At 38.3% G+C, this 16,003-nt stretch overlaps 1 protein-coding gene across 6 annotated transcripts in view; it reads left to right on the top strand.

Annotated features, from left to right (window-relative positions):
- The first annotated feature begins 5,269 nt into the window (after positions 1-5,269).
- NT5DC1 (5'-nucleotidase domain containing 1) overlaps positions 5,270-16,003 on the top strand; it is an 86,971-nt gene continuing 76,237 nt past the window's right edge. For 3 of the 6 annotated variants that reach the window (XR_005558166.1, XR_005558165.1, XM_039355514.1), the window contains exons 1-6: positions 5,270-6,081; positions 8,294-8,385; positions 9,584-9,655; positions 10,501-10,607; positions 13,120-13,199; positions 14,621-14,702. Coding sequence is in view for 4 of the 6 variants with exons in the window: in XM_039355514.1 (XP_039211448.1) it covers positions 5,989-6,081; positions 8,294-8,385; positions 9,584-9,655; positions 10,501-10,607; positions 13,120-13,199; positions 14,621-14,702 (526 nt within the window). In the remaining 2 variants the exon portion in view is untranslated. The remainder of the gene's footprint in view (positions 6,082-8,293; positions 8,386-9,583; positions 9,656-10,500; positions 10,608-13,119; positions 13,200-14,620; positions 14,703-16,003) is intronic. The other 3 variants (XM_039355518.1, XM_039355515.1, XM_039355519.1) reach the window with 2 other exon arrangements.

Here is a 16,003-nt window from a genome sequence, read left to right as displayed (position 1 = left end):
AGCAGAGCACCAAGTTCCTCACAGATGGGGCAAGGGTGGACCTGCACTAACCCTCCATGGACCTCCCCCATCTCTGAAGCACATTTCTTTAACAATTGGAACAGGGAGATTAGGGTTGGGGAAATATTAAGTGAGATGCTTTACTTAAGGTCATCACAACATGCAACCATAATGGTCCATTATAGTCATAAGTCAAAGACTACCTGTTATGTCCTTGGAAAGCTTTTAAAAAACAGACAAAGAATAAATGTAGGCATTTTCCACTAATTTGACTTTATAGGCAACAAAGAGGATGGTGAAATTGTCCATACATTGCAGCAAGCAATGCCTTGCTTAATCACTGTTCATGGGTGCTATAAAGGAAATTGTATTATGCAAGGAAATATTATAGCTTGCTATTTTATTGCAGGAATTTCCTAGAAGAGTTATTTGACTGCCATACTAATGTTACCTAGATTTGTTGTTTCAGTTACAGAATTGATTTCCCATGGAGAGCTGGTTTAATTTAATGGATAAAAATAAACAGCTAAGCTATTGGAAGCCAGAAACCCCCCAAATTCAATTTTTGCCTGAGTTGCTGATTATATATAAAAGTTCTGTATTTGGAGATATCCATGCAATTTTGCTACACTTTTATGATGATGTAAATGATGATTGGATAGAAGGATAGAGAATGTATAACTTTTCTGTGCTTTTGCCATCTTCAGTTCAGCTGTGTGTGTGTGTGTGTGTGTGTGTGTGCGCGCACGCGCGCGTATGTACAATCTTTCATGATTGTAAGCAACCCAATTATCTTGTGAATGGCAAATAAATTTATAAATAAATAAATAAAAAGAAAGTTTCTTTTAAACTAAAGTTTCAGCAATATAATAACTTTTTCTTCAGCAAAATGAGACTAGCTCATTTGAGAACTCTAATATTCTTTGGAAGAAATTGCCTTTTTTATTCCTTTTTGCTCAGCTCCCAACAAACATTTATCAAATCACAGAAGACATCCCATCATCAACCTTAAAGGTATTTAAGTTTTTGTCCTTCATTCATTCAAATAATAGTAACTATTATATAAAGGTCTGCAACTGAAAACATATAATTATGTCACTGAATATATGACTCATAATTATATCTTTATCTCTGCCTGACGTGAAGTATCAGAGGATTGGGATTTTAATGTTTCATTAATTAGTCTAAAATGCATTTGCTGAATTGTATTTTGCAATAGGCAGAGCATTGCTAATGTAAATTATTTACAAAATGATCTTTGACCATTGATCTGCTTCTGAGTATCTGGCTACCCTATCTGAGCTGCAAAATCCAATCATTCTTTGCTTCTATCAAGTGGTAATCTGGGTTTTTGTAGCCCAGTTATGGTAGAACTATTTAAATGTTGGGTACGAGCTATTCATGTCCAGTTAGTGGCTGCCTGGCATGGAGTAGTCAACAGAATTGCGTATTCAGCATGTATTCAGCTGTAAGACTACAGCTGAATACCAGCAAGATGAAGTTATTGTTGCTACAGAAACCTCCTGGTATTGTGGATGTTTATTGTCCTATGTGGAGTTGAACTTCCCCTGAAGGAAATGGTGTGCAACCTTGGGTTTCTCCTGGACCCTTGATTCCTGCTGGAGTAATGGGGAAAGCTGTGGTGAGGAGACCCTTTGATGTTTCAGGAGATTCTGCTAACTACATCCTTTCCTGGACCAGGAGATGCTGAAGGTATCATGGTCATTTTTAAATTTATTTTCATTAATATTCAATTAAGTACCATCAAGCCATTTTATCTGGGATAAACCTTAGCCCAGAATAATCTGTCCCCAAACTGGCCCTTAAATCTTCCAATAGTGCACCTATCACCAGTCTAATTGAGCCTGGCTGCTGGCTATCCTCTTCTACTCTTTCCCAGCATAATGGAATTCTCAGGGGAGCTAGATCTTCACCTGATATCCAAATATGGTGATCTGAGTTTCTTCATTTGTAGTTTAACTCTGGATAGATTTGTTTGACGGCCCATTTGTTTTCTTGGCTAACCATGGTATTCTTAGGAGTCTTCTTCAACACCATAGTTCAAAAGTGTTGATAAATTCTTGTTCCTCCTGCTTTTAAGTCTAACTATCCTTCCTTCCATTAAGTACCACAGAGGAACACCACTACCTGCACGATTCTGATCTGTGTAGGCATTTTTTCCAAGGCCTCCACTGCTATTCTAAAAAAATAGCCAAGTGTTATTTTATACTGTAGCATATTTCTTGACTGCTGGTTCCTTTGTCGTTAGTAAATTGTAAAAGGCAGAAGCTATTTAGCACTTAATTGTCAGTTCTAAAGGTAGTGGCTGTACTATTATCACTAGTCTTTTTATATTTTAAATGGAATACTACTTTTATTGCATTCCTTGACTTTATTATGACAGCTTGCGGATAATTTGCATTTTCAGCTATCAGACTAGTGTCATCACCATGGCAGAGGCTATCAAACATTTCTTCCTCCAATTTTAATGTCCAGTTTCCCTCAATATATATTCAGCACGTAAACTGAAGAAATAGAGAATATACAGCTTTGTCTTACTCATTTGCCAAACTGGAGCCAGTCTGTTTCGCCATACTAAACTATGACTTTCTGTCATGTGTACAGGTGTCAAATAAGAACAAGGAGGTATTCTGGATATCCACTTTCCAAAGGAATTTCCCCAGTTTGACTCAGTCAACACAATTAAGATCTTTGTAAAATCAATAAATCATTGGTATTTTTTTATTTTTTGCTTCCTCGGTTGTCCGAACATGCTTCAGCAATATCTCTTGTACCTCTGGTTTTTCAATAATAACAATAACAATAGGGTTGGAAGGGACCTTGGAGGTCTTCTAGTCCAACCCCCTGCTCAGGCAGGAAACCCTATACCATTTCAGACAAATGGTTGTCCAATCTCTTCTTAAAAACTTCCAGTGTTGGAGCATTCACCGCTTCTGGAAGCAGGCTGTTCCACTGATTAATTGTTCTGTTAGGAAATTTCTCTTAGTTCTAGGTTGCTTCTCTCCTTGATTAGTTTCCATCCATTGCTTCTTGTTCTGCCTTCAGGTTCTTTGGAGAATAGCTTGACTCCCTCTTCTTTGTGGCAACCTCTGAGATATTGAAACATTGCTATCATGTCACTCCTAATCCTTCTCTTCATTAAACTAGATATACCCAATTCCAGCAACCGTTCTTTATGTTTAAGTTTCCAGTCCCCTAATCATTTTTGTTGCTCTTCTCTGCAGTCTAGTCTCAACATCCTTTTTACATTGTGATGACCAAAACTGGATGCAGTATTCCAAGTGTGGCCTTACCAAGGAGTTATAAAGTGGTATTAACACTTCATGTGATCTTGATTTTATCCCCGTTAATGCAGCCCAGCACTGTGTTGGCATTTTTGGCAGCTGCAGTACACTGCTGGCTCATATTTAAGTGATTGTCCACTAGGACCCCAAGATCCCTCTCACAGTTACTACTATTGAGCAAGGTACCACCTATACTGTACCTGTGCATTTGGTTTTTCTTGCCTAAATGTAGAACCTTACATTTTTCACCATGGAATTTTATTTTATTAAGATAGCGCCCAATGTTCAATTCTGTCAAGATCCTTCTGTATCTTGAGCCTTTCTTCTGGAGTTTTGGCTATTCCTGCCAGCTTGGTGTTGTCTGTAAATTTGATGAGTTCCTCTTCTATCCCCTCATCCAAATCATAGATGAAGGTGTTGAAGAACACTGAGCCCAGAACAGAGTCTTAAAATCATCCTGAACTTCTAAAATCACCTTGAACTTCTGCCATTTCTTTTTCCATGTAGGGCCCTAATTTGTTGGATAATCCTAAACATTATGTTGCTATGTGAAATTAAGGAACACGTGTGATATAGTTTGAACAATCTGCTAAGTCCTTTTCTCTTTCTGAATTTGTATGTAGGCTAAGCTCTTCCAGCCAATTAGCCACTATTGTTCTCCAGATTTACTGGCAGTTTGGTTAGCTTTACTGATTCTTCTTCCATTGCTTGCCGTATTTGTATGGATATTTCATCAATTCCTGTAGCCATTTAATTCATAATGATCAGAATGCTGATCTAACATCATCTTCTTAACACCAAAGTTTCTTGTAAATAGGGAATATCTTCTAAAGTTTCTTAGATTTTCTAGGGAGTTAAGATAAGACATCTCTAGTGGGCAGACTTTTATACTCTTGCCATTTTTCTTTCAACTGCTTTGAATCAGTCACTATCTGCCCATTGATGTTCCTTTAGCATACCAATTTAAGGCCTGGTCTTAGATTGTAAATCTTTTGGAAGTAATAATTGGATTGACTGGGAACTAGTGAATTGCTCTATTTCATTTCTATTTTCTGGACCTAGACCATATAGTCCAATTACATTTTTCTGTTTCCTATTTCCAACTTTAGCATTTCAATCTTTAAATATAAGAAGTACAACTTGCTTGCATGATCTGTCAATTTTACCGTACATGCAGTTGTTTTTGAAGACAACTTGGAAACTGCAACTGGCACAAAAGGCAGCTGCTCATCTGCTTGCCAACATTAGGTTTAAACTAATATCTGTTCTATTGCAGCTTCACTGCTTATCAATAGATTCTGGATGCATTCAAGATCCTTGAGGCTAATGTTACCTTCAGGTTATCTTCTGCAGATAAAATTTGCATACATTACATAGAAAGTGCTCTGGGTGCCTGAAAGATTACACTTTAAGACTGGGATCCAAAGAACAACATTCTTAGTAGCAGCCTCCTTCTCTGAAACATAATTTTCTTGAAGCCTGTGTAGACCCATCTTTCTGTCCTTCAAAAACATGGCAAAGACAATCCTTTTCCAGAGGGCATTTAGACGATAAGATCTTACTGGAGGTAGGAGTTTAATTAATGGAGTTTAATAGTTTACTATGAATTGCAGAGTTATGAATGCACTTTATATATAGTAAGGCATCTACTCATATGAGTGACTTATAAATTATGAGTAACTAAATCAGAGGTCCCCTTTTGGGCACCAGGGACCGGTGGAGAGAGGTTTTTCCGTGGACTGGAGGGTGGAGAGAGGTTATTCCGTGGACTGGAGGCTGCACGGTTTTGTGTCCTGCCTCCATCCCGCAGATGGGCTTTGCTTGTTTGTGTGGTTGCTGGCATGCTGCGGGCCGGTACTGGACCATGAAACAGTGGTTGGGGGACCCCTGAACTAAATAATTAAATTTTAAATCTTCTACTTGCAACACACAGTTCAACTAGCAGAAAAAAAACTGATTATTAGAAAAAAATATTCTAAGCATGTATCTTCATTTTATTACTGTTGGATGGTAGCACATTTCTGAATTTTGGTTGCTAATGTGAACAAGACACCAGTGCCTATTTGGATAAATCTGGCAGACAGGAACAAGCTAAGCTTCAGGGGTCTTGTTCCAATTTTAAACATTCTGAAGTGGAAAGTTATGAGGTATAGCTTATTTAAAAGGTCTGTCATAAATAAAAACTCTGAAATTCTATAGATTCTAGATGATACCTGTTCAGTTAACATGCAAATCAGAGCACAAATGACAGTCTCAAACTGCTGTCAAAAGTCAATCTTGTCTTCAAAGAAAATTGTTTCATTTTCCTGTATGGAAGAGGACTATATCTCCCACATATACACCATGTGCTCCATCAATGAACGTTTAAACCTGGTTCTGCTTCCAAATGAAACCCTCTCCAGAGTTACGCGCGAGCCTTCCTCTACTTTCTCTTTCCGAAGTCCCGGAGTTCGTGCTAGTTGGAAGTAATACGATCAGATCAACTCTGCTTTTAATGCCTTAGCTGGTTCTCTAGAACAAACCCTGGAGGAAAGGTGAGGCGAAGCAGGGCGAGAGGATCAGCCTCTGCAGGAAACGGCCGCTGCCGTTGCATCACCAATTTACACGCAGAGACGAGCTGCAGTTTCCTCGCGGAACAGGGAAGGAAACTGCGCGCTTGCTAGTTCCCGCCGCCGCCGCCGCCATGGCCCAGTTCTTTTCGCTGACCGATTGCGAAGTGATCGCCTTCGATCTGGACCACACGCTGTGTCGCTACAACCTGGTGGAGAGCGCCCGGGTGAGTGGAGCAGTTGGATGGCGGGCCGCGTGGATTAACTCCACCAGCTCGAATGGCCGCCAGGGTCCAGTAGACCAGCTCAATGCCATTGATCCCCCGGGATACGACGATCGCATGGCTGGCGAGCTTCGCAGAACTAGCCTCGGCCTGGCTGAATGGCTACTCCGGGTTAGGAGAAGGAGGATCTATTCTAGATTTTAGTCAGCGTGGCCCAACCCAGGGTTTGCACTGCGAATATAGCTGCCCGCTGCAAGTGGCGCTCTGACGTCTTTTTATGCGGCTGCAGTAAAGCCGGCTGTTGAAGAGGGGGATCGACTTCTGTTATTTCAGGAAGCGGAAAGGGGCGCAGGAGTTTTTCCTGGCCTGAAGACCAATAATTGGTGGATGGAACACATCCACCCTGGCTGTATTCTGGCCAAAACGCATATGCCCGGAATTAAGCTGTATCGTATGAAAAAGCAACGCGCTTAACTTCGGAATGCATAAGATTGTGCTATTTATATTACAAGCTTCTATTTCACCAAACAGTAACTCCTGCCAAACCCGGTGGGATTTTATTGATGTTGCGAATAGATACACTTGTAGGCTTTTGATATTAGTCTTTCAAAATTTATGTTCCCTCGGAAGTTGCATTATAATTTATGGCGTTTACTCCCCAGACAGAATTGTGTGCTTTCTACCAATCTACCAATGTTTCCAAACTCTTGAGTGTTACTACTGTACCTGGATTTCAAATTGTATATTCTATTTTTTTTTTACATTTTCTTAATTTTTTATTAGTTTAGGATAATTGATTTTGATTTTTTTTAAAAAAAATTGCAGGATATTAAATGCAATTAGATAAAAACTCACTGCAAGTGTGGCAATATTTTGTATATAAAATTTGGGGGGAAATATTTAGTAAAACAGAAAGTGTGTCTCTTTGCCAGTTTCTTCCTCCCTCTTTTTTTAAATCAGTGCTAAGCTGAATTACATATTTCTTCATGCAATGCACAACTGTCTCTGCTTCAACCCCACTTCTAAGATAAGGCTAAGGATGGGTAGTAGCTTTTTCTGCAGATTGGAGGAGTGGCAAGGTTTCAGGAGATCATCTATCCTAATGAAAGTTAAAGGTCCATCATCCATATGCAACTCAAACATGCCTATATCAAGAAACTCACCACACTAAAATCTAATAAATAGCTAGAATAAAATCTGCTCTTTAACTAACATACTACTAATATTTTTTTCTAGCTGTTCAGTTTTCATGATTTCCTAAGAGAGAAACTCTGGAAGATATAATGCTGAGAGTTCCCTTTTCAGAGACTTCTTAGATTACAACTCCTACAGTTCTTTTATTTTATTTATTATTATTATATTATTATTATTGTTGTTATTATTATTATTGATCATCGCACAGTCAGCCAGATGTTCAGACTGGATTTTGCATTTTTGTCTACCTATCGAGTCCTTACCAAGGACCTGGGATAGGCAATGTGAATATTTGATGGTATTACAGATATCATCACAGGATGGAAGCAGTTCCTAGAAAGGCCGCCTTTTGCAATTGACTAATGGAGAATTTGTTAGTGCCAATGGTATTCAAGTTGTTTTGGGATTGCACCCAAGGCGCCTATTACTATTGATACTATCCTTGCTTGCCTTTGCCATAGTATTTCTATTTCTAGGTCTTTGTACTTTGTTATCTTCTCCAGTTCTTTCTTGTCTATTGTGTTGTCTCCAGGCACTGCCACGTTGTTGTTGTTATTATTATTTTAGATGATGGCATAATTCTTAAGTCAGCCTTTGAATTTTATGTATTCTTACACAAGAGTAAGTCCAAGGTTGGGTTGGATTTTACATCTAGTACACATTCCTGAGTTTGCCTATTAAAACTAACATAAATGCATGGAAATTACAGTCATGGTTATTTAATAAGCTCTGGTTCATGTATTTTAAGCAGTTTGCTATGTATATATAATGCTCCATTTTAAACTGTGAACTGATTTCAGCTGCTATTAGGATCAGAACACCCTGAGGGACTTTGATGTATTTGAACATGTTGCCATTCTTAAAGTCTAACTTTTGCTAAAGAATCAGATAATTAAAAGCTCATCTACATTGCTAATTTTTACATACAGAACATTGGTTATTGTTCATAAGATCCTGAATATGAAGCAATAGTGTCTCAATATACTTTTACATAGCATTAAATGTTTTTCTTAATTTGTAGCTTATATATGACAGCTTCGCTCAGTACATGGTGAAAAAAAAAGGATATAATAAAGAACTTCTGAATGTGATGCCTGAACACTGGGATTTCTGGTCAGTGATTTTTTTTTTTTAAATTACATTCAGTATCCTCTGTTTCTCTCATTAGTTGTTTCTGGAAGAAGAATCTGCCTGTATTTAAAAGTTATTAACTGAGCAGTCTCTCAGAAGCAAGTATACCACATTAAGTTCAATATAATTTATTCCAAGTAAGAACATATAGGATTGCAGCTATAGGGTGGCGATATTGGTGGACTATATCCCACTTCCCTATTTTCTCCAGACAATATCTATCCTGACTTCCTGGGTATAAGAATGTTTCTTTATTGTGCTATACTAAAAATTCATCATATGTAATAGATTTCTGATGAGCATGGATTCTCATCCCATCCTTTGAGTAGCTGGCATTTTCTTCTTCTTCATTCTCTGCCTGCCTTATGATAAATAAGTAAGCCTTTCTCTGCAGCCTTTGAATGAGGCTGAATGAGAACACCCTTCCTTTTCATTGCCTGTTATATGAATAGAGTAAATGGGAGGGTGTTCCAGTCAACCATCCTTTTCTTGAGGTTGAAGGTCCGTTTCCTGAGCTTGTGGGTTGGTTTCTGAATGTTTTGTTATGAGGCATTTGGAAACCAACCCACACACTCAGAGAATGAACCTTCACCCTCATCCTGCACCCGAGCTACACATATTTGCCTCTATTGCATCCTTTTCTTGTTTTCTTTCTCTTTCTGACACTGAAGGATACATTAGTTGAGAGGTCTAATTTGAGGGCTTGCAAAGGGTTTTTGTCAACATGTCAAAGGCCATAGATTTCCTTTGGCCTGTCCATGTATTTTCCAAAATATTTAGTTTCTTGATTGTATTGATTAGGAACATAGACTATGGGTTAATATCCTTTTCCCATATTGTGCAAGTTATGCTAAGCTCCTAGGTATTCATCTAATACAGGGGTGTCAAACTGCCGGCCCATGGGCCGGACGCATCATGCAGAAGCCACGCCCACCCCATTGCCGGCAATGGCAAAACCGTCCCTATACATTGCGCGACGTCACATGATGTCCTGAGTTTGACATGTCTGATCTAATACTAAGTGCTGATTATCTCTGATTATCTCCTGATTATTTCTACTGCCCCTGTAGCATTTAAGACCGCAGTCTGTAACATAGTTTACAGGGTCTCCATGTATTTTGAAGCTTGCTCATAATGTACCTTCTTTTCTTTTTCCATTGGCGAACCTGAACTCGTATAGCTGCAAGGGCTTGGTGCTGGACTTGGAAGAAGGGAACTTTCTTAAACTTGCAGATGATGGAACTATTTTGAGGTAACATTTAAATTCTTGTTAAAAGTTTATGTTACATAATTTATTAACTTTCTCACAATGTTCTGTTTTCAAAGTACAATCATATCATCCCTCTCCTATGTATTGAGGCCACAGGGCTTGAATTTCTATCTCATATCAATCCTGTCATGATTCTAATATTGTTTTTGTAATTCTGAGCAATCTAGAGACCACCAGTTTGGGGAGTCTGCCTTAAGCCCTGTCTCCCACTTAACTGATCATAATAATAATTTACTTCTAATAGAGGCAATCCTTGGGTTACAACAGCAATTGGGACCAGGAGTGCTGTCACTAAGTGACAAAACAATTATCAAAATAATAACGGGTATCATTAAAAGCAAAGAGTTGTGAATGATGGCAAACATCACTACTGAAGATCATTGATGTTGTGGAAGAGCAGTCATTCCTTGGCAAAGTTGTTTTGCCTAATATAGTTAAAACTTTAAAATTCTTAAACAAATCCTCTTACTTTTCTTTCTTTGCCTATTCAGTTCCATCTTCCTGTCATCTTGTCTCCAGCCCATGCTTCTTTTCCCTTCCTTACCCAGTTCAACTATCTCTTACTCATCCACATTCTATTTTCCTCTTCTCTGCTAGTACTACTGGAAAGAGGGAGGGTGCATGTGTTTCTATAACTTTTGTGTGAGGGAGAGAATATAAGTTGGTATGTGTAAATAGGACAAATTAATTCTACTTATTTTATAGGTGGTTAATTTTAATCTGTAAATGATCATTTTTTAGCAGTTATAGAATTCTATTATAATGTTGGAAGGGAGAAATCAAAGAACATAAAGTATAATAACATATCTGATTTGTCCCTCAAACAGGGCAAGTCATGGTACAAAACGTATGACTGCTGGAGAGATCTTGGAGAAATATGGAAGGAAGGAGTGGAAACATTTTAAGACAATGAGCGGAATGATTTCTCGTTCAGGTATTACATGGACATAGCCTATATAATAGGTTGATGCTATAGTGCTATATTTGTGGGATCCCTGGTGCTCTACTAGCTTGGTTGTTTTCTTGCAGACATTGCATTACCAAACTAGGTAACATCATAGTACTACTGGAGAGTAAGGTTTGCTCTCATTTTATATTCTAGTGGCTTGCCCTGTCAGTGTTAGGAGGAAAGGTTTTGGTGGTTCTTAATTGGACTGTTGTTCACTGTTAGCTTGTTTGGCAATTCCTTGATTAGAGTATTATTTTGCTTCTTGATTGTTGGTCTAATGTTAATCTTGATATTACTCTTGGCTCATCTGAATGTTGACTGCAGGTGAGGAGTGTTTTGGTCTTCTTGTTTCCTTTTTGTTTTTTTGATTGTCTCTTTTTAGAATGGTGTGTAGATGTTGTTTACGTCAATGTGCCTATTGATGGCTGATTTGTCTATGTTCCAGGTTTTCAGGAATTTTCTAGTGTGTGGGGGCTTGGCTTGGCTTAGTCTAAGTTGCTCACAGTGTCCCAGTTAAAACTATAGTTAAGTCTATCCATGTGTTGTGAAATTAAGGAGTTTTCATAATGTCTTGTGATGCTAGTTAGTGTTGATGGACGTGCTCTGCCAGTTTTTTACCTATTTACCCTACATAGTGGCTTTTGCAGTCCTTACACTGTATGTTGTAGATGACACCTGTTTTTTCTTCTGGGGATGGGGGTCTTTTGGTTTACTTAGAATGTTTTGGAGAGCTTTAGTTTGTTTATATTGTACGGTCAGGCAATGTAGTTGTAATAGTGGTGTTGGTGATTTCTGAGATTTTTGATGTATGGCCGCATTATTTTTTTTACAACTTGTGTTGATGTATTGCTCAGGCACTTTTTGATGAAGTTGCGTGGGTATCCATTTTGTCGGAAGGTGTTGTATAAATGACCTGTTTCCTTTTTCTGATGTTCAGAGTTGCTGAAGTGTGAGAGCATGCATAGTCTTATTGCGCTGAGATAACCCAGGGGTAAACACAGTAAACAGTGGTCTATATTAAATGGTGGTTTATCATACACTATCTACAATATACACCAGGAACAAAATGCATACACGTGGTAATACAGCAAACTCCAACACACAGCAATTACAGGAGGAAACAGAGGAGAGAGAAACACTCCAGCAAAAGCCTTCCCTTTTATACTCATGTACTTAATGTTGAGTCATTCTTATCATTGCATCATCCACCTTATGTTATATTACATCATTACATAAGCTGTTTAGCTATTAAATTATTACCTTGACATAAGTATGTTTGTGCTCATATAAATAGTATTCTTAACACAGCTTATTTTGTGGGAGGTTGGGTTGTTACTTAGGTAGTGGAGCATCTAGTTGGTGTGGGTGGTTTTACAATAGACTAGTGTTTCTAATTTGCTGTCATTGCCTCTGCTAATGAGGATATCCAGGAAGATTAATGTGTTGTTGCTTTCCTTTTCCCTAGTGAATTTTATTCCTTTGAAGATGTCTGATGGTTTTGTGTGTTTTCTCTAGTTGGAAGTAGACATTAGACCAGCAATCAAGAAGCAAACAAAACCCCAATCAAGGAGCTGTCAGACAAGTTAATAGTAAACAATAGCCTAATCAAGGAACTACCAACACTGATAGGGCAAACCAGTAGTATAACAAATAAGAGCAAACCCCACTCTTTACTAGTACTGATGAGGTTGCCTAGTTTGGTAATGAAAGGTCTTCGAGAAAACTACCAAACTCAGAGAGCACCAAGGACCCTATAAATATAATACAGGTTTTCCTATAATTAATGTGTTACAATATTAAAACTGGGAGGTTTTCTTTTTCTTTTTCTGAAGATTTATTGAAAGTTCATCATAAAAAGCCTATGTCCTAAGATTACATATAAGGCTAAAATTAGATATATACATATTATATATGTATATATCTAATATCTAAATATTAGATATATACAATATATAAGTAAGACTCTGAAAGCTTATTCCCAAAGCTAATGAAGAAGTCAGGCTGAATCTTGCTCTGTATATAATCTGAGAAGATATGATGAGTGGGAGAGTTTGAGAGGGATAAAGTTGTGAGGTTTTTTTTTCCTAAAAAAAAGGTGGGGGGAACTACCCTTCAGAAAAGCTCCAACTGTTTTGGAAGCAGACATTGTTGGAACCTGACAAATCTTTAATAGGAGTGCATTCCAAAGGTCCAGTGCCATCACTAAAAAACAATGTTTCCAGACTTTTCTCTCACTTAACCTCCTGGAAATTGGTAATGTATCCAAGAATTCATGCATAAGTTTTGATTTCCTACAGTGATATTTGGAAGGCAACTCTTAATTGTATGATTCTGCAACATCTTGATGTCTCTTGAGCAATAACAAATAGGATATTCTATTTCTATACAAGGGGAAATTTTGCACATATTATTATAGTAAATAACTGTACTAATTTTCTTAATAAAATGTTGATTTGTCCACTTGTCTAATATGGCATTCCATTTCTTGTCTTTGCAGCTAAATACTATGCCTATGACAATTACTTTGATCTGCCCGGGTCACTTCTTTGTGGACGGATTGTGGATGGTTTAGACAAAGTAAGTACTAATTAGGTTTGGAGCATCAGATTTGGAGCTCAAGGGAGATACATTTGAATTAATATTCCTCCTGCTTCTGCTCCTCCTAATACTCACAGGAATGAGCTAGAACAGGCATGTCAAACTTGTGACATCACGTGACGTCACACAACGTATTGCAACTTTTTCCCCATTGCCTGCAATGGGGTGGGCGCGGTTTTAGTATGATGCATCCGGCCCACGGGCTGGCAGTTTGACATGCCTGAGCTAGAACTAAATCATATATCTATAGAATTCTGAAGGAATTTGTTTCTTTTCTTAGGGAGTTAAAGAGTGTCCATGCCTATCTCTGTTTCCATTTGACAGCCATACCTCCGAATAGGACACTGATTCTGCTTATTGGCTTGTCCCTGAAACTCAGATATCATTTCTGTGAAAATCCTAATAAATCTCTTTTTCTGAAGATTTATGGACTAAGCAGGCAAATTCTTTTTTTCGTGTGTTTATTACTATATATGTTCTACTAACCTGCCATTATTGCTTCAAATGTATTCTTTTTTTTTTTTTTTTTGTATAAAACCTGAAAAGATGGATAAAAATGTAGGTCTGATAAGGGAAACTATGTCCTGTGGAAAGCAAGCAAGCATGAAATGAAGCTTTTATTTTTATTTTTTTCTCAAGACTCTAAACTTTATTAAATACATTCCTTTCTTTAGATTGGCTTCCATATTCTTTTGGGTCAGTGGGCCAGTGTTGCTTCATCCAGAGACCCCCATGAAAAAAAAGGCTTTTATGCTCATGTTAGGCATCATTAAGAAGAGAGTTTCCCAAAATAGTCATCTGTAAACAGATAAGATTTGTTGTAAGAATCAGCAACCATCATTTATGTACTATAGTGATGCCTGTGAGGAATCGGTTTTACTCCCTTCCTGTGATGAATAGTGTTTTTGCTTTTGGGTTTTTTTTAATATTAAAATGACTCTTTTATGTCAAACTCGCCACGTGATATGTCACAATGTATTGTGACTTTTTTCCCCTTGCTGGAGCTGGGGTGGGCGCGGCTTCCACATGACACATCCGGCCCACGGGCTGGCAGTTTGATTCCCCCCCCCCCAATGTAGGGAATTGGTAGTAAGAGGAAGAGAAAAGTAAAAAAAAAAAAATCAAGCCAATAATGCAATAATGAAAGAGCATAAACACATCTTTGCATAACATGAGTAAATCCAGTCCTACATATTAATTAGCAAAGTCAGGGAGGGATGAAGAACAGAAACAGGGTGATGGAGTAAGGAAAAAGGACTGGCTGGAATCCTGAATGAGGAAACCCTATGTGGCTGCCTTGTATTTCAGACTATGCTTGCGATTGTTAGCTTATTTTCTCATTGTTTGCTAGAAAAACTATTTACAATGAAAAAGGCAACGGGGTTTCTTTATGCTTGCAGCACAGCTCTAGACGAAAATATGACTTCTGGAAGGATATGGTTGCTGCCATACAGTATAATTATAAAACATCAGCTTTTAAAGGTGAGTGGCTTCCCTGTCTTTCAAGGGCTATTTCTTTGTTGAAGGTGCTTTTCGTATATCTGTCAAAGCATAGCTGGCCTTGGCTGTGCATTTTCACAATTAAAATATATTGATGTGGACTGAATTGGAATCGTAGCAATCAAGCAGCAAACAATACTCCAAAGAATGGCCAAACAAGCTAAGAGTAAACAGCCCAAGCAAAGAATCTCTAAGGCCACCCCAGAGCAAGCCACTAGACTATAAACAGAGAGCAAACCCCACTCCCTACTAGCACTGATGAAATTACCTAGTTTGGATAATGAAATGCCTGCAAGAAAGCAACCAAGCTCAGAGAGCACCAAGGACCCCTCATTTCAGTCCTGAGCTACAAATATTCTCCTCTATCGATAGAATGTTTTCTTGCAATTAATAACATTTTTATTGAAACATTTTTGTAGCTAATAAAGGAGCACACTTTTTGGCTTATCCTGTGGGAGGGGACCCTTAGAGGGAAAATCAAACACAAATAGAGGAGTTTTTGATTCTGTGGAGTACCTAGAAAATGAGACTACTCAATCTTCACTATACCTACAAAGATGTAATGGTGTGTGAGAAATACCTTGGGAGATGGGGAGAGACTCAGCCTAGACCAGAGGTAGGCATCCTTGGTTCTTTTATGACTCATGGACTTCAACCCCCAGAATTCCTGAGCCAGGCTAGCTCAGGAATTCTGGGAGTTGAAGTCCACGAGTCATAAAAGAGCCAACGTTGCCTCCCCTGGCCTAGATAATGGTCTGATCAGAGAACTTTGAGTCCAAAGAAGAAAAATATCTGGGAAGGGACCTTCCCTAGTCTTGGGGATAGTTAGCGTGAATGATACATTGCAAGTTTCTGTTAATGTAACCTCATATAACCTTCTGGTAATGTAACCTTACAGTAAAAATGGAGCTAGTACTCATAGTTCTTATCTGGACAACCTTGCAAGGCTAACGCTGGAAAATTTGGTTTAAGTGGTAGGTTGAGAGATGTTTTTGAAGGCATTAGGGGATGAGCCATATGAAAAACATACAACATGAAACTGTTACACATTTTCTCACTTTTATCCCTGCTTTTGTAAATATTCATCTCCTGTCCTTAACTTTACATAATATGAATCCAGCACAAGACTGAACACTTACATATGTAAAAGAGCCGAGGTGGCGCAGCAGTTAGAGTGCAGTACTGCAGGCCACTTTAGCTGACTGTGTTCAGCAGGTTAGCGGTTCAAATCTCACCGGCTCAAGGTTGACTCAGCCTTCCATCCTTCCGGGGTAGGTAAAATG

Source organism: Crotalus tigris, unplaced genomic scaffold (assembly GCF_016545835.1).
Source record: "Crotalus tigris isolate CLP2741 ecotype Arizona unplaced genomic scaffold, ASM1654583v1 scf7180000018691.1937549, whole genome shotgun sequence".
NCBI classification, from domain to species: Eukaryota; Metazoa; Chordata; class Lepidosauria; order Squamata; family Viperidae; genus Crotalus; species Crotalus tigris.
This window is presented reverse-complemented; position numbering and strand designations above follow the sequence as displayed.